This window comes from Phyllostomus hastatus, unplaced genomic scaffold (assembly GCF_019186645.2).
Source record: "Phyllostomus hastatus isolate PE091 unplaced genomic scaffold, TTU_PhHast_1.1 phas_scaffold_585, whole genome shotgun sequence".
NCBI classification, from domain to species: domain Eukaryota; kingdom Metazoa; phylum Chordata; class Mammalia; order Chiroptera; family Phyllostomidae; genus Phyllostomus; species Phyllostomus hastatus.
This window is the reverse complement of record NW_025334037.1, coordinates 28,480,673-28,507,258: the sequence shown is the minus strand read 5'-3', so window position 1 is coordinate 28,507,258 and position 26,586 is coordinate 28,480,673. Positions and strand designations below refer to the sequence as shown.

The window sequence follows — 26,586 nt, the reverse complement described above, 5'->3', positions numbered from 1 at the left end:
GCATGTTGTACAATAGTTTTGAGTATGAAAAGCAAGAAAACCAATTAGGTTCTTGGCAATAACTCAGGCTTGTGGGCCAGGCTAAAGTTCTAGTTACAGACATGATTTGGAAATAGTATGTGGATGGGAGGTATTTGAAAGGAAGAGCTTAAAGGATTTAAGGACTGACCGCAAAAAGTTTAATAGGGTTTCAGTGAACAAAAACAGGGAAGCCACAGAGACAGCTGGTTTTAAGGAAAGGTGTAAACAAAAGGAGAGTTGAAATAGGAAGTAATGAGTACAAGAATAGATATGTATATATGTATATACATGTATGTATCTGAATATATGTATACATATATATTTATATATATTTAACCCCCCCCACTATTCTTAACTGAGGTATAACTTAGATGTAGTAAAATGTACAGATCTTGGATAGACAGCTTGATAAATACTTTTGTATGTATACACCCTTATAACCGCAATCCAAATGAAGTTACAGAACATTTCCAAAAATCCAGAAGGCTCCTTTGTGTCCCTTCAGTCAATAAACCCACCAAAAGGTCATCATTACTCTGACCTCCATCACCATAGATTAGGTTTATCTGTTCTGAATTTCTTATAAATGGGATCAAATAATATTAACTCTTGTGCATAGCTTCCTTTTTTTTTCTTCAGATAGTCATTGTTTTACTCTAATGCATCTGCAAAAAGGTTTCATCTTAACGACCTACAGAAAGGACTCGGACTCATTGTAAGACACAGCTTTCTGAGAATACAGTTGCAGATTGTCAGTGGTAAAGGTGCTACCATTAAGAAAGAATTTAGACAAGAAATGCAGAGAGCAAGGCGGGCAGTGGGGTATTAGCAAAGGGAAAGCACACTTGGGAGATTTCCAAGTGGGGACTCAGACCTCAGTGCCATGTGTAGCTTCTCTTACTCAGTAATGTATCTGTAAGATTCATTTATAACACTATACATGTAGCAATTTATTCTTCTCATTGCTATGTAGCACTCCACTTGATGAATATACTACAATCTACAATCTATTTATAAATTCTACTGTTGACAAACGGTTGGGTTGTTTCCTATTTTTAGCTATTACATTCCTGCACCAAGTCTTTTGGTGGAAACACTCACTGATGGCAGACATAAAGCCAGGAGTTAATGATGCCTGACAGAGTATACCTGTGTTTAGCTTTAACAGACACAACCAAACAGTTTTCCAGGATCTGTACCAATAAACACCCTCAGCAGGAAGGTATGAGAGTCCCAGGTGCTCCACTTCTATATCACCACGTGGTAAGTTCTAATTCTTTAGTTTTAACCCTCCTGGTAGGTGTGTGGTAGCATCTCAATTAATGTGCATTAAAAGATTAATGATTAAATCAGTGGGTAGACAGTGATGCATTTCCCCTGCTATTGCCTTTTCATATGCTTTATTAGCCATTTGGATATCCTCTTTTGTGAAATGCTAGTTTAAGCCTTTTGTCCATTCAAAAAATTAGGTTGTTGCCCTGGCCAGGTGGTTCAGTTGGCTGAGGCATCATCTGGATACACCAATTACACCAAGGTCTCAGGTTTGATCCCTGATCAGGGCATGTATAAGAAGCAACCAATGAATGCATAAATAAGTGGAACAACAGTCCTGGCTGGTGTGGCTCAGTGGATTGAACACGGGCTGTGAACCAAAGGGTCACCGGTTCAGTTCCCAGTCTAGGGCACATGCCTGGGTTGCAGGTCAGGTCCCCAGTGGGGGTCACATGGGAGGCAACCACACATTTATGTTTCTCTCCCTCTCTTTCTCCCTCCTTTCCTCTCTCTCTAAAAACACAAATAAAATATTAAAGAAAAATTTAAAAAATTTTAAAAAGAAAAAGGAAAAAAGTGGAACAACAAATTGACATCTGTGTCTGTCTGTCTGTCTCTCCCCCTTTCTCTCTCAAATAAACCAGTAAAATTTATTTAACAAAAAAAAAAGAAGAAAATAAAGACTCTAGGAAAATATCTACATAAAAGAACCATAGGGAGAATTCTATTCAAGAACTAATCAGAGAAATAGGAGGCAAAATGTTTTCCTAGGGGCTTTCATTGAAATTGAGGAGAAATTAACATTTCAAGTTGAAAGGGATGGTCAAATAATATAAAGCTCCTGTGGAGAAAGCAAAAAATTAGGTCTACCCATCTTAGGTTTTCAAGCTGGGATTCTTTAACAAAAAACAGATTAAGAAGAAAAAGAGTTTATTAACATATACAGCACTCATCAGGTAAGAGAAACTTCAATGAAAACAACTCAAAAGTAATGGCTTAGAACTGCAGCTCATACAGGATCATCAACAAAGAACAACACATTTGTAGAGAAAAGACAGGACAAAGGAAAGCAGTTTTAGGCATGGGGGGGGGTGACAACTGGGGGAAGGTAAATACATGAGAGGAAACTAGAGTCAGGTTTGTCTGCTGAATCCTCGAATCCTTGGGTGTCTTCCCTGAGCTGGTAAGAGTCTGTCTCAAGTAAAACCAGAATTTATAGCTTGCCTTTAGGTAGAAAGGGGGGAGAGTGAAGAGAAGTTTTCCTACATTTGCTTAATTGCCTTTAGCTCATAATAATTTATTCTGGGGTGACATATTCTGGTTTCCTTCACCCTAAAAAGGTGAGAAAAAGGCCACTGGCATTGCATTGCTAAAGACCTTTGAAAGGATGGTTTCTTAGAGTAAAGAATAGATTCAGCTTCTCAGGAGCAGTTAGACAGGAAAAGAGCTCAAGCTGTTCTGTTAAAAGGATTTTCCCTGTAGGATAAGGATATCTCAGCAAATGTATAAGGAGGGAGAAGAAATCAATGAGGGAGAAATAAAACACCTCTGAAAAAATAATTATCAGGATAAGATGTCACAGGAGAGTCCACTGTGATCAAAACAGGTTAAAGCCTATAGTGATCCAAATTATAAAGGGTGTATCTTTTGGGACCTAACATCTGTATGTTGGACAGTATTTGTAATGGATACTCATTTTAGATCTAATTAAGGACACTAACGAATGTTCAAGTAAAAATAAAAAGATCTTTTAAAGGGTTAAACAGCTCAAGGCCCTGAAGCCCCAGGAAACCCAGTGAGATGAGAGCAGTGCTGGCGGACTGGGCTGCCCTGAGCTCACACTGAGTGGGGAGCTGTGTCCCGCCACCAGAGCACCCACCCATGCGAACACTGTAATGGCACGATGACTCTTGCGACTTACTGAACCCTGGAAGCACTAAAAGGATTATGTAACTAGAATTAGTTACTGAGCCGAAGGGGTGAGGTCTCCACTGGGGAAACAATTATCTCAGGCTTCAGAGCTTGCTGTTCCCTTGGAGCCTAATCTGCCATTCTTCACAACAGAAGTGCAACAACAGACGTGTGAAACAGGGCATACATGGAGCCGTTCTAAACTGGAGCTGGAGCAGCCACTCCAGAGCAATGTGCTGTATTATGTTCCTTGACCCTTTGGATAGGACAAACCACTGGACCGGGCTAAGCCACAATTGTTTTATAAAGAACTGTTTTTAAAGTCAACAAAAAAGCTGATATTCTGATATCAAGGACTGATTGTTTTGGACCTTCTATCTGAAGACAGAATCAGTAACCAACCACATATAGCCAAGAGTGGCTCAACTTGTCAGCACCAATAGAAGTATTTTCTTCTTTTCATGTAATTATTCATTTCCTTTTTCTCATGAAACCCCATTGCTTTCACCCTGTAACAGGACACTGTTTGGGTTTTTGCCTGAATCTGTGGTCACCAGAGTACAATTCCTTGATCCCATGCTTCCTCTCATTCTGGCTTTGTAACTTTAGGTTAACATAAGGTTAACACTATGCTTCGTTCTTTATAAAATTCCTCCTTTGGGTGCTCTAAGGACTATAAAAGGAAATTTGGGACAAACATTAAGTAAAAAGAGATCTACAATTGACTTTTTCCTTTTTGCTGCCCTTTATTAGCCAGGAACTCATACAAAATCTTTTGTATTTGCTACATTTTCATTTCCGCAGCACCTTACCCAGGTCTCATTTCTGATCTGCAGGAGACTTATTTGGTTAGTTACTTTACGTTTGAAAGGGAACAGGATATGCCCTCCCAAAATATGCCACTATGGCGTAAAGATTATTTTAAGAGGAAGACATTTGAGACTCAAAAAAATGTAGAAAGAAACCTTCTCAGAGCTTCCCTTATCTAACAGCAGAAACTTCAGAGAAATGAAGACCGCCACACATTCCCATGACCGGATGACTTCCACTCCCAGGAGAGAGACTGTGCACAAACGTGCCGTCAGTCCCCTCTCTGGGGCAGTTTCACCTACATAAACAAATATTATCACAAACTTTCTGAGCTCCCATTTGTTCTCCTAAACACCTATTTGTGTGTCCTAAAGACATAAAAGCCTACCCCCCCCACCCCGCCGCCCCGCTACTTTCTCCTACTGTTAGGCATGCAAGTCCTAAGTTCTGACCACCTCTTTGAGTTATTCATCACTGAGCACTCCTGCGGCATACACTTCTCAGGTGTTCAAAACCTGTCTTTTCTCTCTCTCGTGTGTCTTTTGTCCGTTTAATTTACAGGCCCTCAGCTACTGAACCTACGAGGGTACCAGAAAAATTTTCCTCCCCAACACCTTCTTCTAGATTTTACTGTAAATTAAACCTCAGGCAAACTGCTGAAGGACTGATGTTAGTAAAGTCCCCGCATAAAACCCCAGAGCCAAGTGCTGCATGACCAAGAGGACACGGCAATCCTAGAGAAGCAATGAAGACGTTTGCTACCTACCATGGCGAGGCTGGGAGGTGGGCAAGTCACTCTCGAAACCTGAAAAGCCTGAGTCATGAAAGTTCACAGCCACAGACCCAAAAGCACACTATCTACATGGGTGGTAAGGAGACAAAAAGCCAAAAAACTAACCTAAAAAGTGGCCCAACACACCGAAAGCCCTAGAAACAGGCAGCAGCAAGCCTGAAAGGGCACGGGGAGAAGCCCTCACAGCCTCACTCAACAGCCTGCTGCCCATCCACGCCCATAACCCTTCCTCCCGGCTTTCAGCTAGGTGAATTCATAATTTAAAAATTTACAGACTGCTCATGAAGATAAATCACCAAAAACTCAAAAGTACGATTAAGCTACACACCTGAGACAGAGTATGCAAGTTATGAGCAAATATGCTCATCTGTGAACTTGTTTTTTCTTTTTTAAAATTTCTTTTTATTGTATTTTTTCTATCACCATTTATCACTCTATACCGTCTTCCATCTCCACCCACTTCCTCCTCACCCCCTACATGAGCTTGTTAAGTGTGTAAAAGAGAATAGATATCATATATGGGTCTTTCTTTTTTTCCTTGTTCTTCAAGTATTTTCCTGCTTTTCCCAGTCCCTCTCTGTTCTTCCTTTCCCTTTTAATGCATAAAATACAACCCAGATAAATATGCTATTGCTGTCATTTTTAAATTTTTTTAATCTGAAAAAACAGTGGAAATTTAGTTTTCTTTCTCCCAGAAAACGAAATGTTGTTGTAATTTATATGACTTTAAGCTAACTTTTTAAAAAGTTTTTATCATGAGAAATTTTAAACATTATTCAACTTCAATAATGTGGGATAAGGTCTGCCTTTAGTCTCTGCCAGAAACACACATTTCTTTCTCCCTGGAAGAAAATAATGTTACTCTAGCCCACAAATTATCTTGACAATTTTCCATATACAATGTCTGGTACAGATTAAAATAAACTAGGTACTCATAGACACGAACCCAAACAACCAAAATCCAACAGACACAACAGACATTAAATATCAGAAACATATTAATAGTTATCAGACAGAATTGAAAATTACTGTGCTTACCATGTTCAATTAAATAAAGCATAAACTCAAGAATTTAACAGAGAACTAGAAACTATAAAAAGAACCAAACAGATATTCTAGAACTAAAAAACAAAAACCACTAAATGAAGAACTAAATGGTTGGTTGAGCCTAACAGATTAGACCAACAGAAGATACAAGCACTGAAAGGGAACATAAGCCAAAAGAAAATGCATTCCATAAAGTACAGAAAGGCAAAAGGATGGAAAATACTGACAAGCATACAAGAGACACAAAGTAAATATATGCCTGTGGGATGCTTTTCAGAGTGAACAGGCTGCATTTAAGGTATCGCCCCAGGGCAGCAGGCACAACAAAATGAGACATGAGGGTACCTGAAACACGGAGGACACAGGGAAAGGTCTAACATACATGCAAATGGAGTCCCAGAGGGCAGGAAGAAAGAACAGGGAGGAACAAAACTAGGAAATATATAGCTGAGAATTTTCATGTAAATAGGTAAAGAAAAATAAAGTGGATAAACATGGTCAGGCCACATTACTAGGGAGTCAGGAAAGTGAGCAACAGACTCTAACAGTACATTCACTGGGAGTCAATGCGGATTCTCCTGTGGGTAAAGATGCAGGGACATTAATCTGAGTACAGAAAGGAAGCGATGAAAAGTAAAGACTAGAAGCAGGAACATCAGTGAGAAAGCTATTTCAGTAATCCCACCATTACTAAAATAATGCAGGATTATTTACACAAGGGATTAAGGCAACACATCAAAAAATGGAGGAAAGGGCAAATAATTAAAAACAAAAACAAAAACAAAAAAAACACAACCAAACCCTGAATAGTTAGACAAGAGATTACATAAAAATGACTCTAGATAGTATCGCTAGTCCTTAAAACTAAGAAAAGTTCTATCAATTATTTTCAGTACATAATTTCTATGTTTTCCAACTTTTAACAGAATCTTTTAATTTGTGGATTCAGGCTTAAAAAGCTCAACATTGTATATTAGGAACAGTTAAGAAAAAAATAGTTAAGTTCAAGGGCAAACTGAAAAAAAAAAAAAAAACAGTCATTTCCCCACTTTCAGGCACCAGTTATTATTAAAATATAAAGATCATTTTCCCATTTTGAAAGTTCTTTGTTCTTCTGGTTAAGATGGAGGCGTAGGCAGACACACTTTGCCTCCTTGCACAACAGGAAGAATCACAACTAACCTCAAAACTAAAAACACCCAAAACTGCCAAAAAATCGAAATGTAAGGAAGTCTAACAACCAAGGACTTAAAGAAGCCATATTCATCCAGATGGTCAGGAGGGGCGGGGAGCCAGGGAGCGGATGGAAAGGACACGGTGTGGCGCAGAGGTGGCAGCAAAACGGGCAGTCACACACTCACGTGTGGTGGATAAAAATCAGAGGGACACCTTGGGAGCAAGCGATCCCAGTCCAAGACCAGGCCACGCAGCCCAGGGTGTTCCAGTGCACGGAAGAAAAAGCCTCCTAACCTCTGGCTGTAAAAACCAGCAAGGGAACCCAAGCTGGTGAGGCTCAGTGGATTGAGTGCCAGCCTGCACACCAAAGGGTTGCCAGTTCAATTCCCAGTCAGGGCACATGCCTGGGTTGTGGGCCACGTTGCAGTTGGGAGTGTGTGAGAGGCAACCACACATTGATGTTTCTCTCCCTCTCCACCTCCCTCCCTTCCTCTTGCTCTAAAAATAAAATCTTTGAAAACTTCTAAAAAAATAAAGAAAGAACAGAAGAAAAACCAATGGGGTTGGGGCAGCAGAAGAAACTATCTGTCTCTCAGGAGAGTCCCTTTAAAGGGGCCCTCAAGGGCTTAGAACTATGCAATCCCACCCACTTCGGGAATCATCATCAGGGCAACAGCCAGAAGGGGACCAGTCATATGTGGCAAGTGGACGAAGTGACTGAAAATGGGGCGAGTGCCAGGGAAGCCTCCACGAGCCAGGCAGTGACACTGTCCCCTGTCCAACCCCTGCCCTGCCACAATGCCACAAAGTGGTGAAGTGGGTTGCCCTGCCCTGGTGAATACCTAAGGCACTGCTCCATACAATTTAACAGATATGTCAAGATAGGGTGTCAAAGCAGCTCTACCTAGTACACAGAAACAAACACAGGGAGACTGCCAAGTTGAGGAGACAAAGAAACATGGCCTAAATGAAAGAACAGAACAAAACTGCAGAAAAAGAACTAAATGAAATGGAGATCGCCAACCTATCATATGCAGAGTTCCAAACATTGGTGCTCAGGATGCTCAGAGAACTCACTGAGTATGGCAAAAACATAAGGGAATAAATGAAGGCTATAGTAAGTGAAATAAACAAGAATCCACAGGGAAGCAACAGTGAAAGTAAGGAAGCTGGGATTTAAATCAACAATTTCAAACATAAGGAAGAAAACAAACATTCAACAAGAGCAGAATAAAGAAACAAGAATTCAAAAAACAAGGGAAGTATAAGACAACTCTGGGACATCTGTAAAACTGCCAACATCAGAGTTATAGGGATGCCAGAAGGAGAAGAGGAAAAGCAAGAAACTGAAAACTTATTTGAAAAAACAATGAAAGAAAACTTCCCTCATTTGGCAAAGGAAAAAGACATACAAGTCCAGAAAGCACAGAGTCCCAAACAAGTTGGATCCAAAGAGGACCACACCAAGACACATAATTAAAATGCCAAAGGTTAAAGATAAATATTCTTAAAAAGAGCAAGAGAAAGGCAGAGAGTTACCTACAAAGGAGTGCCCATAAGAGTGTCAGCTTATTTCTCAAAAGAAACCTTGCAGGCAAGAAGGGGCTGGAAAGTATTCAAAGTCATGAAAGGCATGGACCTACGTCCAAGATTACTCAAGCCAGCAAAGCTATCATTTAGAATTGAAGGACAGATAAAGTGCTTCCCAGACTAAAGGAGTTCATTATCAGTAAGCCTTTATTATATGAAATGTTAAAGGGACTTATCTAAGAAAAAGATCAAAACTATGAACAGTAAAATGACAACAAACTCACAACTACCAACCTGAGTCTAAAAAACAACAAAAACTAAGCAAACAACTAGAACAGAAGGAGAATCATAGAAATAGAGATCACATGGAGGGTTATTAGTGGGGCAGGGGAAGGGGAAGAATATGGGAAAAGGTACAAGGATTAAGAAGCATAATCAGTAGGTACAAAATAGACAGGGGGAAGTTAAGAATAGTATAGGAAATGGAGAAGCCAAAGAACTTGTATGTTCAACCCACGGACATAAACTAAGGGGGAGGGAGTGGTGGAGAGAAAGGGGTACCAGGTGGAGGCGGGCAAAGGGGGAAAAACTGGGACAACTGGAATAGCATAGTCAATAAAATATACTTAAAAAAGTTATTTGTAGGCAAATGAGAAAACAGAACAGAAAAGTTTAAACAACTGAAATCATCTCCCTACCTAAGAGAGTTACAAAGAAAGTTTGAAAGAAGTAAGTATATTCAGTTTTAAAAAAGGGGGAAGAAGAAAGAGAAAAAGAAGCAAAAGTAGCAATATTTATACAGGCCAAAAGTGATGAAATGAGATTAAAAGGGATGCTGAGTAATGATAATCTCTAAAATGTAATAGCCATCAACCTTTATATATAAGCAATACAGCAATGAAATACATGAAGCAAAAATTCTTAAAGACATTTAGGAGAGCTTGATAAAACCATATCTATTCCTGAAGATTCATCACACCTCTTTCAGAACTCAAGTAGATATAAACAAAAATATAGAGGATCTGAACAATAAAAGTCTAATATATATGTAATTGCATGTAAGACAAGTTACTCAGTCTTTCTGTTTGTTATAAAATGGCAACAAATAACACCTACCTCATATGGTTGTGGTGAAGATTAAATGGTAGTTCCTATAAAGAGTACTTGCCATATATGAGATCCTTAATAAATCTTAGTTACTTAACTCTAACTTCCGCATTCTTCTCTCGGGCCTAAGGGACACTATACATTTTTCAGATGATATATTATAGAACTGTACACCTGAAACCTATACACTTAATCAATGTCAACCAATAAAATCAGCAAAAAATAAAAACAAAAGTAAATTCTTCCACCTACAAAAAGTCTTTCCCCAAGATATTATTGCCCATAACCCCGTAAACTGGAAATATACAATACAAAATTAACTACATGTACATTAAGAAGCTTTTAATAAATACTGAAATAAAAACCAAAGTCACAAATTATCTAGAAATTAACAAAATAGAGAATACTGGATAACAAAATAAATATACAGCAAAAGGAGAATTCAGAGAGTATGTTTAGGTTGTGGGTTTGATCCCTAGTCAGGGCCCATATTCTCATACAGGAATCAACCAATGAATACATAAGTAGAACAACAAATTGATGTGGTTTTTATTCTCTATTTCCCTCCCTCTCTCAAGTCAATAAATAATTTTTTAAAAAATGAATATTAAAAAAAGAAAAGTCTACAAGGCCCTGGCTTATGTGGCTCAGTGGATTGAATGCCAGCCTGCATACCAGAGCTGCAAATTTGATTCCCAGTCAGGGCACATGCCTGGGTTGTGGGCCAGGTTCCCTGGCTGAGGGCATGCAAGAGGCAGCCAATCAATGTGTCTCCTGCATACCGGTGTTTCTCTTCTCTTTCAAAAAATTCATCAATTTTTAATTTACCTTTACTTTTACCAAGAAGGTAATATTGACTGACAGTCAATGGTGCCTGTCGAGCTATTTTTCTAAATAGTGGTGGTTCACCACCTTATTCCCTCTCTTGTAACCAAAGGCAGATGGGAGACATCTTAGGGTGAGCGAGATTTCCTGTGCCACCTACACTGGCATTTAGAGGGTTTCTCTAACAAACTGGCCCACATTTACTCTACAGTGAAAAACAACTATTTAAAATTAATCTTAAATCCCTTTAAAATCCTAGTTTTATATCCATTTTAAGTGCTTAAAAATCCTTTTAAGATTTAAAATCCAAACTTCAAGAAAAGTTTCTTGACTTCCCTCTGGGCAAATCTCCCTTGCATCATTCCTAGCTACTCTGCCTTTATCATATCAAGGACTGCCTGCAGTTTTTATTGGTCTCCACATTTTGACAAAGAGTAAGCGAGGACCAGCAACTCCATGCATCCTTTCCTCTATGAAAACCATGCATGGCCCTGGCTGGTGTGGCTCAGTTAGTTGAAGCATGGTCCCAAAAGGTCGAGGATTCAATTCCCGGTCAGGTCAGATGCTTATCTGGACCATGCGCTAACCAACTGAGCTACCTGACCAGGGCAGGAATTTTTTAAGTGTGCTCTTCTTTCTCTGTAATCTAAGCAGCTCTTCAACCACAATGTTATGAATGTAATTATCCATTTCTTCTATCATAAAGTTAAAGGATTTTAAAAGAAAAACAAATATTGCCCTGGCTGGTGTGGCTCAGTGGATTGCATGCTGGCCTGCAAACCAAAGGGTCGCCATTTCAATTCCCAGTCAGGGCACAGGCCTGGGTTGTGGGCCAGGTCCCCAGTACGGGCATGTGAGGGGCAACCAGTAGATGTATCTCTTGCACACTGATGTTTCTCTCACTCTCTTTCTCCCTTCCGTTCCTGTCTTTAAATGTAAATAAATAAATAAAATCTTTAAAAAATATATTGTTAACTCAGGATTCCATTCCACAAGCATTTATAAGACTTCTGCTCAGGTGAAAATGGAGTTGAAAACAAAAAAGCATGCAATTTAGTTGGAGCCACAATATGCACACATGAAAAGAACACTCATGAAACAAAAACCTGGAAGTTAATTTAGTGCAAGGGAAGGGTCTATTGTTTCTTACTATTGCACAACTCCCATTGAAGGTGTTTAATTCACTTTAGATAATGAGTTTTAAACGAAGAATAAGAAAATGGGTACTTTTCTTCTTTAATATTCATTCATTCATGTTCCTTCTCCCTATCTCTATCCCTAGCTGGCTCTCTGGCGGAGGGATGCACAGCAGAAGAAAAAACGCTCAAAGTGCAGTGCTACGCTGAACCGACCAGGCAAACTGAGAACTGACTGGGAAAGTGAAAACTGAGATGAGTTAGTGATGACCCCAAGAAGGTGCTTAGCCACTTACCCAGAGATTTATTTAATGACAATGGATCGCAGGTTTCCACAAGCCGTTCCACTGCCAGTGAGAAGACAGTCGTGAACCTTGAGTCTTTTTTCACTAGTCAAGAGTCACCCTCACCTACACGCGGAGTACATATTTGGCACTCAGCAAATCTGGATCGCAAGAAAACCTACCTGACTCATCCTGGTACCCAACCCCGCAGTTATGGACCCAAAATTACTTCCAAAAACCTTCAGGACTTAATCCAAAGAACTGAGAAAGTAGAGACCAGAGCTCTGGGATCTTTATAAAAACTGGGTAAAATCAGGGGCCGAGGCCACCTACACCAACCCGACTTCGCAAAGAAAGCTCAGGGGACCGAACTGCGGCTAGTCCGCTTCAGCTTCCCCAGGAGGGACGCGACAGGCCGCAGATCCATAGCCCCCCACCCGGGGGCGCTGAGAGATCTGGGGGTACCCCTCTAAAGTTAGTACCTGCAAAGCTGCGACCCAAAGAGTGGCTCGGGGCTCTCATTACGGTGGCCGGGGCCTGGGGCCGGCCAGCTGCGCCTCCCGGCTGAGGGCTCCGCGCTCCGGGGCAGCACTGGCAGCCCTGGTCGCAGACAGACACCGTCTCACGCCTCAGGAGGCCGGTGGTTCGCAGGCCCCAGGTACTCGCTCTCAGGACTGAGTGAGTTGGCACACTCACGTCGACCGGAACTCTTTAAGGCTCAAGCGATCACTCCTGCCTTAAACCCAGCAGCCGGTCGCTTCCCGGCGCCGCCATCCTTAGTGTTTGTTTTCATCCGCTTGGGTGAAGGAGGGGGGAGGAAGAGGGCCACGGAGGAAATACAGCTGAGTAACCTCCGCCGCACTTTCGCTACATACAAACACCGTAGTTAATCTCTTTCCTCTTCGAAATTCCCATAAAAGTTGTTTTCATTTCTATAGGTCTTTATGGCCAATATTTCCAAGCGTCTCAGAAGAAAATAAAAGCGTAAAGGACGGGGTCTTTGAAAGAGCGAGGACGTTTGGGGCCCGTGAGGAATATGCACTTGCGAATCGCAAGTCACCACGGCTGCGGCAGCCAGGCCGCCGCTTGGGCGCCGTGGCGGACTGTGAGCGACTGCTGGCCCTGGAGGAGGGCCGGACCAGGCTGGGTGGGTGGGGACTGGGGCTGGTAACCTGGCAGCCATCGAGAGGTGGGTGACGGACTTTAGCTGGACTTTGAGAGTGGCCGGCGCTATCAGATTTACGGAATGTTCCGTGTTCTGTATTTTTAAGTCGCCTCTTAAAAGCGGCAGTGTCGCCTCTCAACTCTAGCTCTCTCAACGTCTTCTTTCGCACCTTCATTCTAACTTGTTTGCTCTTCTCTACTTCCTAACCCCCCGCCTCACTATTGTGAGAGCACACAGTCCACGTCCATCAGCCTGGATCGTGGGTGGTTTTTCCCCCTTCTCCCTTGTTAGACAGGTTTGAACGAGCGCGCGTGCACGCACACACCCATCCATCCTGTTCAGGTGGTGCCGGAAAGCTCTAGGTAATGAAACCCGCCATGACTAATTCCTGCTCTGGGTAGTTCCGATTTATGTCAGCTTCTTCGTGACCTGTATAGTTAGGTGCAGGCCTCTTTTACTTTGTGGATAATTATGCCATCTCCTCCATTAATCTTTTGCTCCTCCCAGTTCAAATGCTGGGCATTAAATGAGCCACTGAAATACAACTCCCATTATCCTTGAAACCAAAACAAAGACTGCGGGCAGTGAGTTAGTGGAGGAAAACCCAGAGTTAAAGTATAGCACCTTTTGCTTGAACAAAATGGAAATTTGTGGAAAGTAGCTATTGTAGCCTTTGAATCACTTTAAAAGTTTTTAGTAGGTTTCTAATTTTTTTTCTTTTAACCTTTACAGAAAGAAGATTATAAATGCCAGAGCCATTTAACTGGTGGTTAACTGTTGCATTCTGGCACTTCTTTAAATACCTTCTTGCACCAACCTCTTCACTGGGAAGATTTCAGGAAAAGTAGCCGAGGGAAAGAGAGGCAACATTCACATGTACCATGGCTATACCAATAACGGTGCTTGACTGTGATCTCTTACTATATGGACGAGGTCACCGGACATTGGACCGTTTTAAGCTTGATGATGTCACTGATGACTACTTGATGTCCATGTATGGTTTTCCTCGACAGTTCATTTATTGCTTGGTGGAGCTCTTGGGAGCCAGTCTTTCTAGACCTACTCAGAGATCCAGGGCTATTAGCCCAGAGACACAGATCCTTGCAGCACTGGGCTTCTATACTTCAGGTTCCTTCCAGACCCGGATGGGAGATGCTATTGGAATCAGTCAGGCATCAATGAGTCGATGTGTTGCCAATGTCACTGAAGCACTTGTGGAAAGAGCCTCACAGTTCATTCGCTTTCCAGCTGATGAGGCATCCATTCAGGCTCTGAAGGATGAGTTCTATGGGTTGGCTGGGATGCCAGGAGTAATAGGAGTGGTTGACTGTATGCATGTGGCAATCAAGGCACCAAATGCTGAAGACCTCTCCTACGTGAACCGTAAAGGTCTGCATTCTTTAAACTGCCTGATGGTGTGCGACATCAGAGGGGCACTCATGGCTGTGGAGACCAACTGGCCAGGCAGCCTGCAGGACTACGCGGTGCTGCAGCAGTCTTCCCTTAGTAGGCAGTTTGAAGCTGGGATGCACAAAGACAGCTGGCTGCTTGGTAAGTTTGCAGGTAGACATGCTTCATTTTGTAGCCATGGAATTATGTAGCAGAGTAAATGAAATATGGGAGTCTATAGACTTGAGTCTCAGCCCCGTCCTTTTTTTGAGACTTCAAGGTGAGAACTCTTTGAGCCTTAATTTTTCAAAATCACCATTTTAAAGGACATGTATTAATATTTTAAAAGATTTTAATCATTCACTTTTAGAGAGATAGGAAGAGAGGGAGAAAGACAGGGAGAGAAACATCAGTGTGTGGTCACCTCTCATGCACCCCAAACTTGGGACCTGACCCGAAACCCAGGCATGTGCCCCAACTGGGAATCGAACCGGTGACCCTTCAGTTCACAGGCCAGTACTCATTCCACTGAGCCATACCAGCCAGGGGCTGTATCAAAGTTTTAAGAGCATATTATTTGACCCAGATCTTCCACTTCTGAGAGATTACATGGAGGTGCACGTTCATAGATAGGAACACTGGTGGTGTAAAACAAAATTACATAATAAGAATTTGCATTGCAGTAGTGTTTTGTAGTTGCAAACAACGAGCCTACAAAAACAGTCCCTTAAATGCAGCCAAAATACTTATCAGTACAGATCTTGTTAAATAGTCATACAAGACTTAGTTTTTTATCAGCTAGACAATGGTGAAAATAATGTCAACAGCAGTAATACCTATTGTTAGGATTAGGCAAGTTCATGATAAAGTATTGTACAAATATATTATTTTTACCATTGGTGATTGTCAGTATATTTATATGAAAATGATAGTAGACAGTGCACTTACACAGGTGTTACAGGAACTCCATGGATCTGTCCCAGTGCCATTTGAAAGCTGGTTTAGTGATATGAGTAGGACAAGACCCATTCAATATTGGACAGTGCAAACTGAAGGGACTGTATAGCTATGAGGGGTAGTGCTAACAGTGATTGATACAACCCTTGAGGCTGGTAGCTTTGGTTGGTTCGTTGGGGGTTTTTTCTTTTTTTACTCTAATGTGAGCAACAAGACAAGGGTTATCTTATATACAAGATAAGTGAGAGATGAAAAGATACATTTAGGATTTCAAGACACCTCTTTCAAAACCAGTGCTCATATCCTCACTGTGCATGTTCATGACACAGTGTTTAGTACATAACAGACAATCAACACTTATTTCTCTCTAATGTACTTTGTTTCTCTTTAATGAATTTACTGGTTCATAAAAGAGAAACCTCTCCTGTTCCAAGTGGGAAGAGTCTGCTGTTACACTGAGTGGTTTAAAGCTGCCAGGGTGCCATGTGTAACATCTTGGATCTTGGTGATTTTTCTTGAGCTGCTGTTTCTGCATACCGTTTGCAGTGAGTTCACCACCTTCTCGTTTACTGGACCTTTATCTTAATCCCATTGCGTGCCTACTTTGAACTTTCAAATATCATACAACTCACACCAAAAAGTGAAGGAAAGTTTTACAAGTGTTCCATCTGGCTGTTTCCACAACTGTGGGAGTACTTTGGTTCCAAGCTCATTTCATACGGAATTACTTTGGTACCCTGTAAAGCCAGCTAAAATTTACTGAACATTTAGAATTTGTCAGGCAGTATTGTAAGCATTTTGCATTGGATTATCTCACTTAATCCTTATAAAAACTCATAAGGACTTAAATACTAATAATAGTAACATATTACAGATGAGAAAATTAAGGCACAGATTGTTTAAGTCACTGTGTTTAAGTTTCAAAACTAGATTATATGACCCCCCAAGCTCCACCTAGCACCCTGATTCTCAGACATCCCAGCCACCAGAACTGTGAAATAATTGTCTGTTGTTTAAAACAAACAACAACAAAAACTATATTATATGAGGAGTTACTCTGTTTGGCAAATACTCCTTTTTTTAAGGACTTCAAGGTCATGTAGGAATTACTGGTTTTCTTTCCCTTCATATCTTGGGACCCCAGACTGGGTTGTAATTATGGTTTGAAAGTAGGTTTTTTTAAAAAAAAATTAAGGTTGTTTTATTTATTTATTTTTAGAGAGGGGAAAGGAGAAAGACAGGGAGATAAGCATCAAAGTGTGGTTGCCTCTTGCACCCCCCCTACTGGGGACCTGGTCTGCAACCCAGGCATGTGCTTTAGATTGGGAATTGAACCTCTGACCCTTCCATTCTCAAGCCAGTGCTCAGTTCACTGAGCCACACCAGCCAGGGCTTAGTTTTTTTATTTGTTCACAGGAAAGTTAAAAATAAGTAAAAACTCTGACAAATTTTTATGTACTTCTTTGATTCATGTCTTTATAGGAAGAGTGGCAGTGTGAGAGATGGGTATTCTAACAATATTTAACAAATGTTTGTGAAGGCCGGTTTTAGCACCAGGCCATGTGCCGGGCACTAAAGATGGAGAAAGTAGACCCATGTAGAAATTGATTCCCTTAGTACTCTCAGTTCTGGGGGAACTGATAAATGCACTCTTTGGAAAGCCAACTCTAATAGGAAAACTAGTTTGAAGACCCCTGGACTACTATAATGTTTCCCAAATTTTCCCAAATCATCCGGGGATTTATTAAAAATGTATATCACTGGGCCCCACCTTAAACTTTGAGAATGAGAATATACAAGGAAAGAATCTAGACATCCATTTTTAACAGGTATCCTGATGGATTAATGCTAAATGGATTGGTACACACAGACATGTTTGGAGATCACTGGTGTCTAGAGGGTGTGTGGACAGTGAGGTGGTGTGCGGATACATTGGCAGGATTATGAGCAATGCCAAGAAGCTTAAAAAAAGATGGCTAGCTGATTATATCTTAACACCATCAGATTTATGAAATAGATCTAGATTTGCCAAATCTAGAATTAGCTCTGATTCTCCTTTGTTTTCTGGGGTTTTTCACTGTAGGTGTCTTTCCTTCATGTCCTCATTCTCATTTGTCCCTTCAGAGTACATTACCTAATTCCCCTTTTCTAAATGTATGTGTTCCTGCAAACAAATCAGCCTGAGTTCTTATTTCTTCAGCTTCTAGTGTAGTGCTATTAAGCAGCTTTGGTGAGACCTGCCAGAATGTCTTGTGAATGGCTGATCGTGTAAGCAAGTGTAATCTGTTCAGCACTTCTGATCCTAATCCCCTCTTGAGCGTCTGACTTCCTTCCAGTGGTACTTGGATTATAACCAGTTAATGACCACTGAGCATTTTATAAAAAGCCTACATTAACTAGTTTGTCCTGTATGTCTCCCTATTTAATCCTCATACTGTTTCTTTTTAAAAAAAAATATTTTTTATTGATTATGCTATTACAGTTGTCCCATTTTTTTCTCCCCTTTATTCCCCTCCACCCTGTATCCTCTTCCCACTATCATTCCTCCCCACCTTAGTTCATGTCCATGGCTCATACTGTTTCTTACAAAAACATTTAACAAACATCATTTAGCATCTCTGTGCTTTGGCATTCATCTTAAATGTTTATCTTATTCTCTTTTATTGCATTACACTATTGTTTTAGTGACACTGAGTCTGATGTTAGCATTAGTGACTGGCTTCTCCTTCCTTTGCCTAACATGTCAAATGATGGCTGACACATATTTTGATGTTCTCATTTGTAAAATGAGTTTAATATTATCTAATCTGGCAGAGTTAGGATTAGATAACAAAAGATAATATTTTCAAGGAGCAATGGAGATCTTGCTTCACTGCATATGTCATCTGTTTGGCTCAAATAAACTGATAAAAATTTTTCTTTAAAAAAGATAATATTTTAGAATTGCCCAGCAGAGTGCTTTCTACATAATAGCTATTCAGTGAGTCACAGATATTATTTTCATTATTATTTACATCCATTTCTTTTTTTTTAAAGACTTTATTTATTTATTTTTAGATAGATAGGAAGGGAGGTAGAAAGAGAAGGAGAGAAACGTTGATGGGCAAGAGATACATTGACTGGTTGACCTGGCCTGCAACCCAGGCAGGTGCCCTGACTAGGAACCACACCAGCGACCTTTCTGTTCGCAGGCCGATGCTCAATCCGGGGCTCAATCCAGGGTATACCAGCCAGGGCTACGTCAGTTTCTTAAATTCAGTATTTAGTTGTAGGGGAGCCCTGCCTACAGGCCCCCCCATCACCTGGCCGCCCGCCCCCAGCCGCCACTGATGAGAATAAGTCAGTCTACCAAGACATGGTCAGCTTGGGGAGGAAAGGTAGTTGAGCTTTCTCAAAGGAGAAAGACTAGAGCCTTTTCCTCAATGGACTTTTATTGGTTTTATTTGCATAGGAATACAGGGAGTATATGTAAAGCTCATCAGTCATTGTCAGGCAGTAATGATTAAACAATAGATAATATTCAAAGAACTCTGAGGGCTTATTTTTAGTAAGGGTCAGGTAGAGGGCCGTAAAACTTTGGGGAACAAATTCATTTCCTGCTTGGACCCTTATCATTTAAATTGAGGGTGTTAGCAGAGTAGGTTTCAAAGGATTTTATGCATTCTTTCCTAGGCCTGATTGCCCTGGGAAACCCACTCTTTCCAGCACAGGGCGGCACCCACCTCCAGCATTGTTTCAGGCTTAAATCCCTTAGGGGAAGTAAGGCAGTCAAAAGATTAGGAGACTTCTTGCAGACAGAATGAGGACTCAGGCTATGTCAAAGCCAAGGGGTGAGGGTCCATCACCCCCTTTTTCTATATCCCCCAAGTCCTTCCCTGAGGGCCTCTTCATGACCATGCTTGTTTTAGGTTGCCCCTCCCTTGAGGAATCTTACCTGTCTTTGGCTAACCAGTCATCTGCCTGGGGCCAAGCAGGGTGAAGTAAATGGGGATAGAGGCAGCACCCTTACAAGGAAGCTAAGCTTTGTCTCCTGAGTGGCTTATTGTCCCAGGGTCTTTCTACTCAGCTTTAGCCACGGGGAATTACAGCTTCTGAAACCAGGCGGGGAGGTTCCCAACATTTAGTAAAGGTGAGTTCAATTTAAATAGGTTGTACTTAGGACAAATAGAAAAAAAGCCAGCCAAATAAAAATTTGAAAATTTTGTGAGACCTTTTAGATATTTAACACAATGTATATCAATTATGTCTCAATTTTAAAAAATTAATTACAAAAAATTGTTTTTAATATATTTATTTTTAGAAAGAGGTATAAGAGGGAGAGAAATATCAATGTGTGGTTGCCTCTCACATGCTCCCCCACTTGGGAACCTGCCGGCAACCCAGACATGTGCCCCAACCAGGAATCCAACCAGTGACCCCTTGGCTTACAGGTCAGCACTCATTCCACTGAACCACACCAGCCAGAGCTACAATGTATATTAAACAAAATAAAGTTAATTACCCTGACTCCTGTGGCTCAGTTGTTTGGGCATTGTTCTGAAAGTGAAAGGTTGCTAGTTCTATTCTTGGTCAGGGTCAGGGCAAAGGCCTGGGTTGCGGGCCTAGTCCCCCACTGGAGGCATTTAAGAGACAGCCAAATGATGTTTCCCTCTCTATCTTTCCTTCTCTTTAAAAATAAATAAAATATTTAAAAAATAAAAATAAAGTTAATCCAGTTCTTAAAAATGTAAGCTCCAAAAATAAAGGAGTACTATGTGTTTTGGAACAGTGCCTAGCACTCCCCATAGCTACTTACTGAAATTGATGGTGGCTCAAGGAACAGCAACTAGGGCCTGTTTGCCTCAGATTTCTAAGAGGCTGTGCCTCTCTGTCTGAGACATTTCATCTGCCAGACCAGTGAGTCAGGACAATGAAACATTAAAGAAACATTGTGTCAGGACATTGTAGCCCAGTTTTTGTTTTATTTTTAGCACTTCCCAAGATCATTTGATAGGTCACTAAGGGAAATGCCTTGCATATATTATTTTAACTGACTTCTGATTTTATTTCCTTATCATTAGTAATATTTGCATCATTATATTTATGCTTTCCTCGTTCATGTAAAATTCTACCTGTTACAAAGGTGTTGTTCTAGTGAATGGCATATCTAGGAAGGTAGGACACCTGAGTTCTGGTCTCTACCACAGATGCTGGGACTTTTATTTTATTCTTCTTAGCACTAAGAGAATGAATTATTATGAAATATTCTGCATTACCCAGGTGGTACATTCAGACCTGACATTTTAGTGGTAAAGTTAGAAATTTTCTTCACAAGTGTTTTGAAATCTCATGGCAGAATTCTTTTTTTTTCCCCTCTTGAGCTTTAGCTCTTTAACAATTTTAAAGATTGGTTTGCTGTATGATAGTTTTTACTAACCTTTTATTATCAGAAAATCCAGGAATTTTATTTCCTTCAGTGCCTTAACTTCTTTCCTACATTTTTTCAGACATGGCTTTCTTTAGCTATCAGTGTTTTTCCTCTCTTGGTTTTAACCAAGGATATCCCCCAGCTAATACTCACGTCTGTCTACCTCCTTGTGACTCCGGCAAGCCTTTTTTTTACCAAAGCATTTTCCCTGTCGGTTTTTCTGGTGTGCTTCAGCTCCAGAGGCCATTGCATTTTCTTGGGCATTCTCTGTATGTATTCCTGGATTTTCCTTTTTGTTTATATTCCAGTTGCAATCATTTATGGTTTCTTTGGGACTTCCCCGCAGGTGACAGTTCCTTCTCTCTCCATACCTGGCTCATGACCCCTCTTCACATTCATGAAACGCCAGCCGAATATCGCTATAATATGGCCCACTCTGCAACTCACAGTGTGATTGAGAAGACTTTCCGAACACTCTGCTCCCGGTTCCGCTGCCTGGATGGGTCCAAGGGGGCACTGCAGTACTCACCGGAGAAGTCCAGCCACATCATCTCGGCTTGTTGTGTCCTCCACAACATCTCCCTGGAGCATGGGATGGATGTTTGGTCCTCTCCAACGACAGGACCCATGGAACAGCCCCCTGAGGAAGGGTATGAGCACATGGAGTCCCTGGACCTGGAGGCCGACCGGATCCGCCAGGAGCTGGTGCTCACTCACTTTAGCTAATGTGAAAGGTGGGGAGGAGGAGGAAAGCTTTCCAGAAGGACCTGTGACAGACTTCCTCCCTCACCAACCCCTATACAGTTCCATCGTCTAGAGTAACCGAGTGTGGACACTCGTCCCAAATTGACATTTAATCTGCGTGTTTTTAGAAGAATGGGGGCTATGTCAGAATATCTTGATTCATTTGCAATTTTATTAACTAAACCAAAAGCAGGACAACAGTTCCCTACTATGCATTGGACTCCAGGTTGATCCTCAGTCATTTGAAAGGTCACTGTCCGCAGACATTTATGATCGTGCCTACAACACCAAACAAAAAGGAAGTGGCATCTAGCCAGAACACTTTATTTTTATTTCAGTTATCTGGAGATTTCAAATGAAAACAGTATTTACTTGTCCTGAATTATTCAGATGGTATTTTAGCTTTTCCACTTTGCTGCCAACATAGGCATAATCTGAGGCCAGTGTAAAAAGTAACTTTAGGTTGGAGGACGGTCTTCTGACACTGGCAAATGGCTACTAAGCTGAGTTTGCAGCTTTGTGTTTTTGAGAAGATGTTAGATACAGTGTGAAACTCGAAACCTTTGTCTTTAGTCTTTCTGCATTAATTAGACTGTGACTTGGACCTAGTTCCCAGGGAGAACATCTGGACTCCAATCTCTTATTTCCAGCCCTGAGTGGGAGTTAGAGGCTAAATAGGTTAAGAACTCAATCAGCTTAAGGAAGAAAAGTCAAACACAGGTAACATAACAGGCTTACACTTTACAGGGGATCTAAAGACCCTGATAAATTGATGGACAGAGGAGAGTCACCCAGGTTTTAACAGCTCATGTCATAGATCACATTTCTTATGATTGTGATGTTAGCATGTCTGTTTGGCCTTTCAGCTTTGAAATTCCTTGTACTGAAGGAAGATTTAGGGAATAAAGAAGGCATATGAAAGTATTAAGAAGGAGAGGTAAAAAGAACATAATTTCACTTGAAATTAATTTTGAAGTTAGACCTACTTGAATATCTTGTATGCAAAGTAACGGACAGAATTTCCCAGGAAATAAATAATCCCCCACCACATCTTATTCTAGAATTATACTGATACAAAAATAACCTGATTGGAATAATGAAAGTGTAAATTAGGTTCACACATTGGTGCCTTTGCTAGGCCAAAAAAAGAGACTTTCCTGAGGATTGTCTTGTTCCCAATTTTTCATCCACTCCCCATGTGATACCTCTGAGTTGTTCCTCTTGGATCACTTCCTACCTGCCTTCTGCAGTGTTAATCTGGTAACGTTCAAAGGAAAGAAATGAGCAGCAGATGACAGAGAAACTTGGAAATAAATTGAGGGTGACTCATCCACAAGATTAAAAACAATTATGGATTATTATCTGCCGTTTAATTCTACTCCAAATGCTATTTTTCCATCATCATCCTGCAGTATAAAGAGTAGGTCCATTTGGCAGGAGGCTGAGCTTGCAATGTACAATGAAGTCATTGAGATGGGAGTGAACAACAAAGAGGTGACTGTAAACTTCAGCTCTGCCTATTGTGCAATAGAGGTGCCCTGTTACATTTTTTCCTTTGTAAAGTTTAACTTGTAATCCAAGCTTGCTTTGTCTCCTGCATAAGGTAATATTTTAACCCTCACAGTCTTTCCAAGTTTCCTGAGGTGGATGTTTTACCCTATAAAGTTCTGGTTCTGCCTATTGCCTGAGGAAAGGGTTACAGCCACCCATACATCTAAGTGGCGAGGTGGAGAGTCATCTTGGAAAGTGCCTAGCATTTTAGCCCTAAAAAACTACATTAAAGGAAAATTGGGGCTTTCACAACTCAGTCGATGGTGACATGAAGTCTGAGTTGGAAAGACGGTCTTGGAGAGGTTTTAAATGCAATTTCAAGTCTTACTTACATACCAAAGATAATTTCTGAGTGCTGAACTGACTGAACATTGGCTGGCAGTGTTTTTCCCTGGGAGCATTTTATTAATATTTCCTAATAATTCTACAGAGTAACTGTATAAATATATTCTTTTAATCTCCTTTCAATCTGGATTTTGACAAGCCAGGGTTTTTTTTTTCAGTTCATAGTCACATTTTCCCCAAAATGACCTAGGGAAGGGATCAAGGTTTGTACTTGCAAATTGCTAAGAGTTTGCTCATAGTGGCTTTTTATGTAAGTGCCTGAGAAGTCTTCTTTTGAGGGCCTTATTGTGGATTCATAGTGTCTTCCTGGCACAGCTTTGGGAAAGAGTCAAGGATTTTGCTTGTCTTATATAAGCCTCATCTTCCCATAGATGACCATTTGGTCAGCACAGGAGTTTTCCAGATTTGCCCTTAGATGTTTCAAGACAGCAAAGTCCGAAGATACATTAAGAGGAAACTACAATATTGGGTTGCCACTGATTTACCAATTTCAAACTACACAAAAGAGGGACCATAAATATATTCTTAGTTTAAAATGAACAGAAAACTAAAAAAATACATATAAAGAAAAATAAATTAACAGAGAGGGAGCTCTTTTCCTGACCCTTGGGCTGTAGGAGTCTATAGCAAGTTAATTTAACTTGGGGACAAAAAAGAAGACACAATTCTAATGGCGTTGTATAGTGTAGATGTGTAAAAGGTGGGGAGGGGTAAAATAGAGTCTAGACAGATAATAGACCTACTATGATTGTATCCCTGACTGATACCATAAACTGAAACCAACTCCAGGACTGAGCTTACCAGTTACTTTTCCTGGTAAAGGAGGAGAATTTAGGAGGAAGACCAGAGAATAAATCAATGAGTCTTACCCATTGTGCACACACATGTCCTCAGAGCCCATGGCACGTGGTTGCTAGATCCCATCAGATCTTATGATGTTGACTCAGAATTAAGCTAAGACTTTATTGATTGTGAGAATGGCCATGAAGGAAGAAAGGTAAAGTACTAACTGAAGGCTGGGGATAACCCAGTTCCCCAGTACATACAATTCACAGGCTCTTTTAAAAGAAAATATGACTGCAATCTAAAATCCTCTTCGTGATAATCAAGTATGAGAGATGAGATCTCTGGATACTAAATAGGAGCAAGGAGTGTAGAACTTGAAACCACAAATTAGTAAATTTCAGTAAAAAAAGTCTTTGAAAGAAATCTCCATGTTCACCCAGCGAAACATTAAGCATCATTCTGTTGCGACCTACTCTAACCTTACATACACAGCTTTCTTCATGGAAGGACATGTTGTCATTCTAGAGTTTTAAAATGTTCATATATTTTAATCCATTGATAAATTCCACTGCTGGAAAATTTATTTTGTATCTGAGTACCATTTATATACATAAAAAACACACCCACACGTTAAAACCCTGCAAGTTTACATAGATGCATGGAAATTTTTTGTTTTTTTCACCACCATTGGAAATTTATTCAATATAAATAATTCCAAAGAAGGAAGAGGCTTTTTGGATCTCTCTCCTTCTATGGGCTGCTGTTGTATAACCATGCTGCTTCTAACTTTACCATCCAGCCCAAAGTGTGTATTGTATCCTACAGTGCTGTTAGAACAGGTTACAAAAGAACAGTATAAAAAAATCCAAAAAAGAACAATAGAATTGCAACAGCAAAACTTACAACTGGCTCATCATTTTGGCTGCTTAAGGCCTAACTCTACTTCCTGGTTTTCCTAATAAGAGGAATCATGGTACTGCTAGTTATTTCATGCTAGGTCTAGGCCTGATTTGTTTCTCAGAGCCCAAAGCCAAGGTAAAGATCAATATCCTTCCCTTCACTCCTTTCCCCTCCCTTCACTCCATCTTACCTTGAAGAGTCTGGCTACCCTAGGAGAATCCTCTGAGAATATAACAATCAACAACATAATGATGAATTATTGAGGCTTAACACCAATATGTAGGCAGTGGCGGTGCATCCCAGGATGATCTTTACTTCTGCCCCCCTGTTTTCCTTTTTTCAGGTCGTCCTTCCTGTAGGCCTGAGGGTTTCAACTGATCTCTTGTGATCTACTCTTCTGTGCAAAAGACTTCTCCATAAGAACTAGTGAACTGTCGTCACACTGAAGCTTAACCCACATTTGAAAAGCAACAGTTCTCTAAGGAAATTTATCGGTAGAGATGCAACTTTGCCAGCAGAATAAGCCTAAACCACCTTAAAATTTTTTTTTGATCTTCGCCCAAGGATATGGTTATTGATTTTAGAGAGAGAAGAAGGGAGTGGAGAGAGAGAGAGAGAAAAAAAAATACTGATGTGATCAATTGGTGTGCCTACTGAATGGGTCCCAGGGACCAAACCCACAACCTACGTATGTGTCCTGACTGGGAATCGAACCCACAACCTTTTGGTGTACAGGATGACACTCCAACCAACTGGGCCACCCAGCCAGGGCCTAAAAGGCATTTATTGAAGATGTCAAAGCAACAAAACAGAAACCTGGTCCCTGACACTAAATGGCCACACCTTACCCTGGGCTGTAATCTCTGGATTTCTTTCATATCACAGAAATAAATCTGTCATTATATATATACATATATACATATACATATAGTCTGTCATATATAATTGTTGATTCATATATATACGTATGTACGAACATTTTCAGGGGCTTAACAGAGGAGATTGTTTAAAAATAACAGTTTAGACACGCTTTCCCTCTGGGAGCATGCCTGTGTCTTTCCCTTCCCTCTCTTCTTCCACTCAGGCGTGCTTCCCCAGCCCTTCTCTCTCCTAAATTCCAAGGGCCTTTCTTTTGTTTCTCTAACTTGTTTCCTGAGTCTAGGCAGCCCAGCTGGCTTACTTTACCACCTCTGTGACTTTCTAGATACTTATACTTTGGGAAAAATACCCAATAAATTATAACACTAATGTTATAATGTCTTTCATTTTGACTGGATTATAAACTCCTAAGGAACTATCTTGTTTTCTTTTTATATCTTTCCTCTGGGTCTCCTTCTTTCTTAGGGAGAGGGGCAGTAAGCCGTATTATTGCTAGTACTTGGAAATCAATATTTGTCCTGATCGGACTATACAACTTATCTGAATCGTAG

General features: G+C 40.7%; 2 protein-coding genes across 10 annotated transcripts in view; one reads left to right on the top strand and one right to left on the bottom strand.

Moving 5' to 3' along the window:
- Window positions 1-12,741, bottom strand: part of ATG13 (autophagy related 13) — a 36,848-nt gene extending 24,107 nt beyond the window's left edge. For 2 of the 7 annotated variants that reach the window (XM_045825254.1, XM_045825257.1), the window contains exons 1-2: window positions 12,395-12,740; window positions 11,925-12,038 (exon numbers count right to left, since the gene is read on the bottom strand). The gene's annotated coding sequence lies outside the window, so the exon portion shown is untranslated. Of the gene's footprint in view, window positions 1-11,924; window positions 12,039-12,394 lie in introns of all 7 variants that reach the window. The other 5 variants (XM_045825256.1, XM_045825258.1, XM_045825259.1 and 2 more) reach the window with 5 other exon arrangements.
- Window positions 12,742-13,037: 296 nt separating this feature from the next.
- Window positions 13,038-26,326, top strand: HARBI1 (harbinger transposase derived 1). Of its 3 annotated transcripts, XM_045825647.1 has the most exons (4): window positions 13,114-13,439; window positions 13,810-14,628; window positions 21,177-21,480; window positions 25,500-26,326. In XM_045825647.1, the coding sequence occupies exons 2-4, from the start codon at window positions 13,959-13,961 to the stop codon at window positions 25,513-25,515; spliced, it is 990 nt and encodes a 329-aa protein (XP_045681603.1). In that variant the 5' UTR covers window positions 13,114-13,439; window positions 13,810-13,958; the 3' UTR covers window positions 25,516-26,326. The 3 variants fall into 3 exon arrangements, with proteins under 3 accessions (XP_045681601.1, XP_045681603.1, XP_045681600.1); XM_045825645.1 differs by lacking the exons at window positions 13,114-13,439; window positions 25,500-26,326 and adding an exon at window positions 13,038-13,101 and having other exon boundaries at window positions 21,177-23,585; XM_045825644.1 differs by lacking the exon at window positions 25,500-26,326 and having other exon boundaries at window positions 21,177-23,585.
- Window positions 26,327-26,586: the final 260 nt, after the last annotated feature.

What these genes read in the sequence shown, in the direction of transcription:
- HARBI1 (XM_045825645.1), top strand. Translation starts at nt 13,959, where the DNA reads ATGGCTATACCAATAACGGTGCTTGACTGTGATCTCTTACTATATGGA. An exon ending in CAAAGACAGCTGGCTGCTTG is followed by an intron (nt 14,629 to 21,176) that starts GTAAGTTTGCAG and finishes ACTTCCCCGCAG; the next exon opens with GTGACAGTTCCTTCTCTCTC.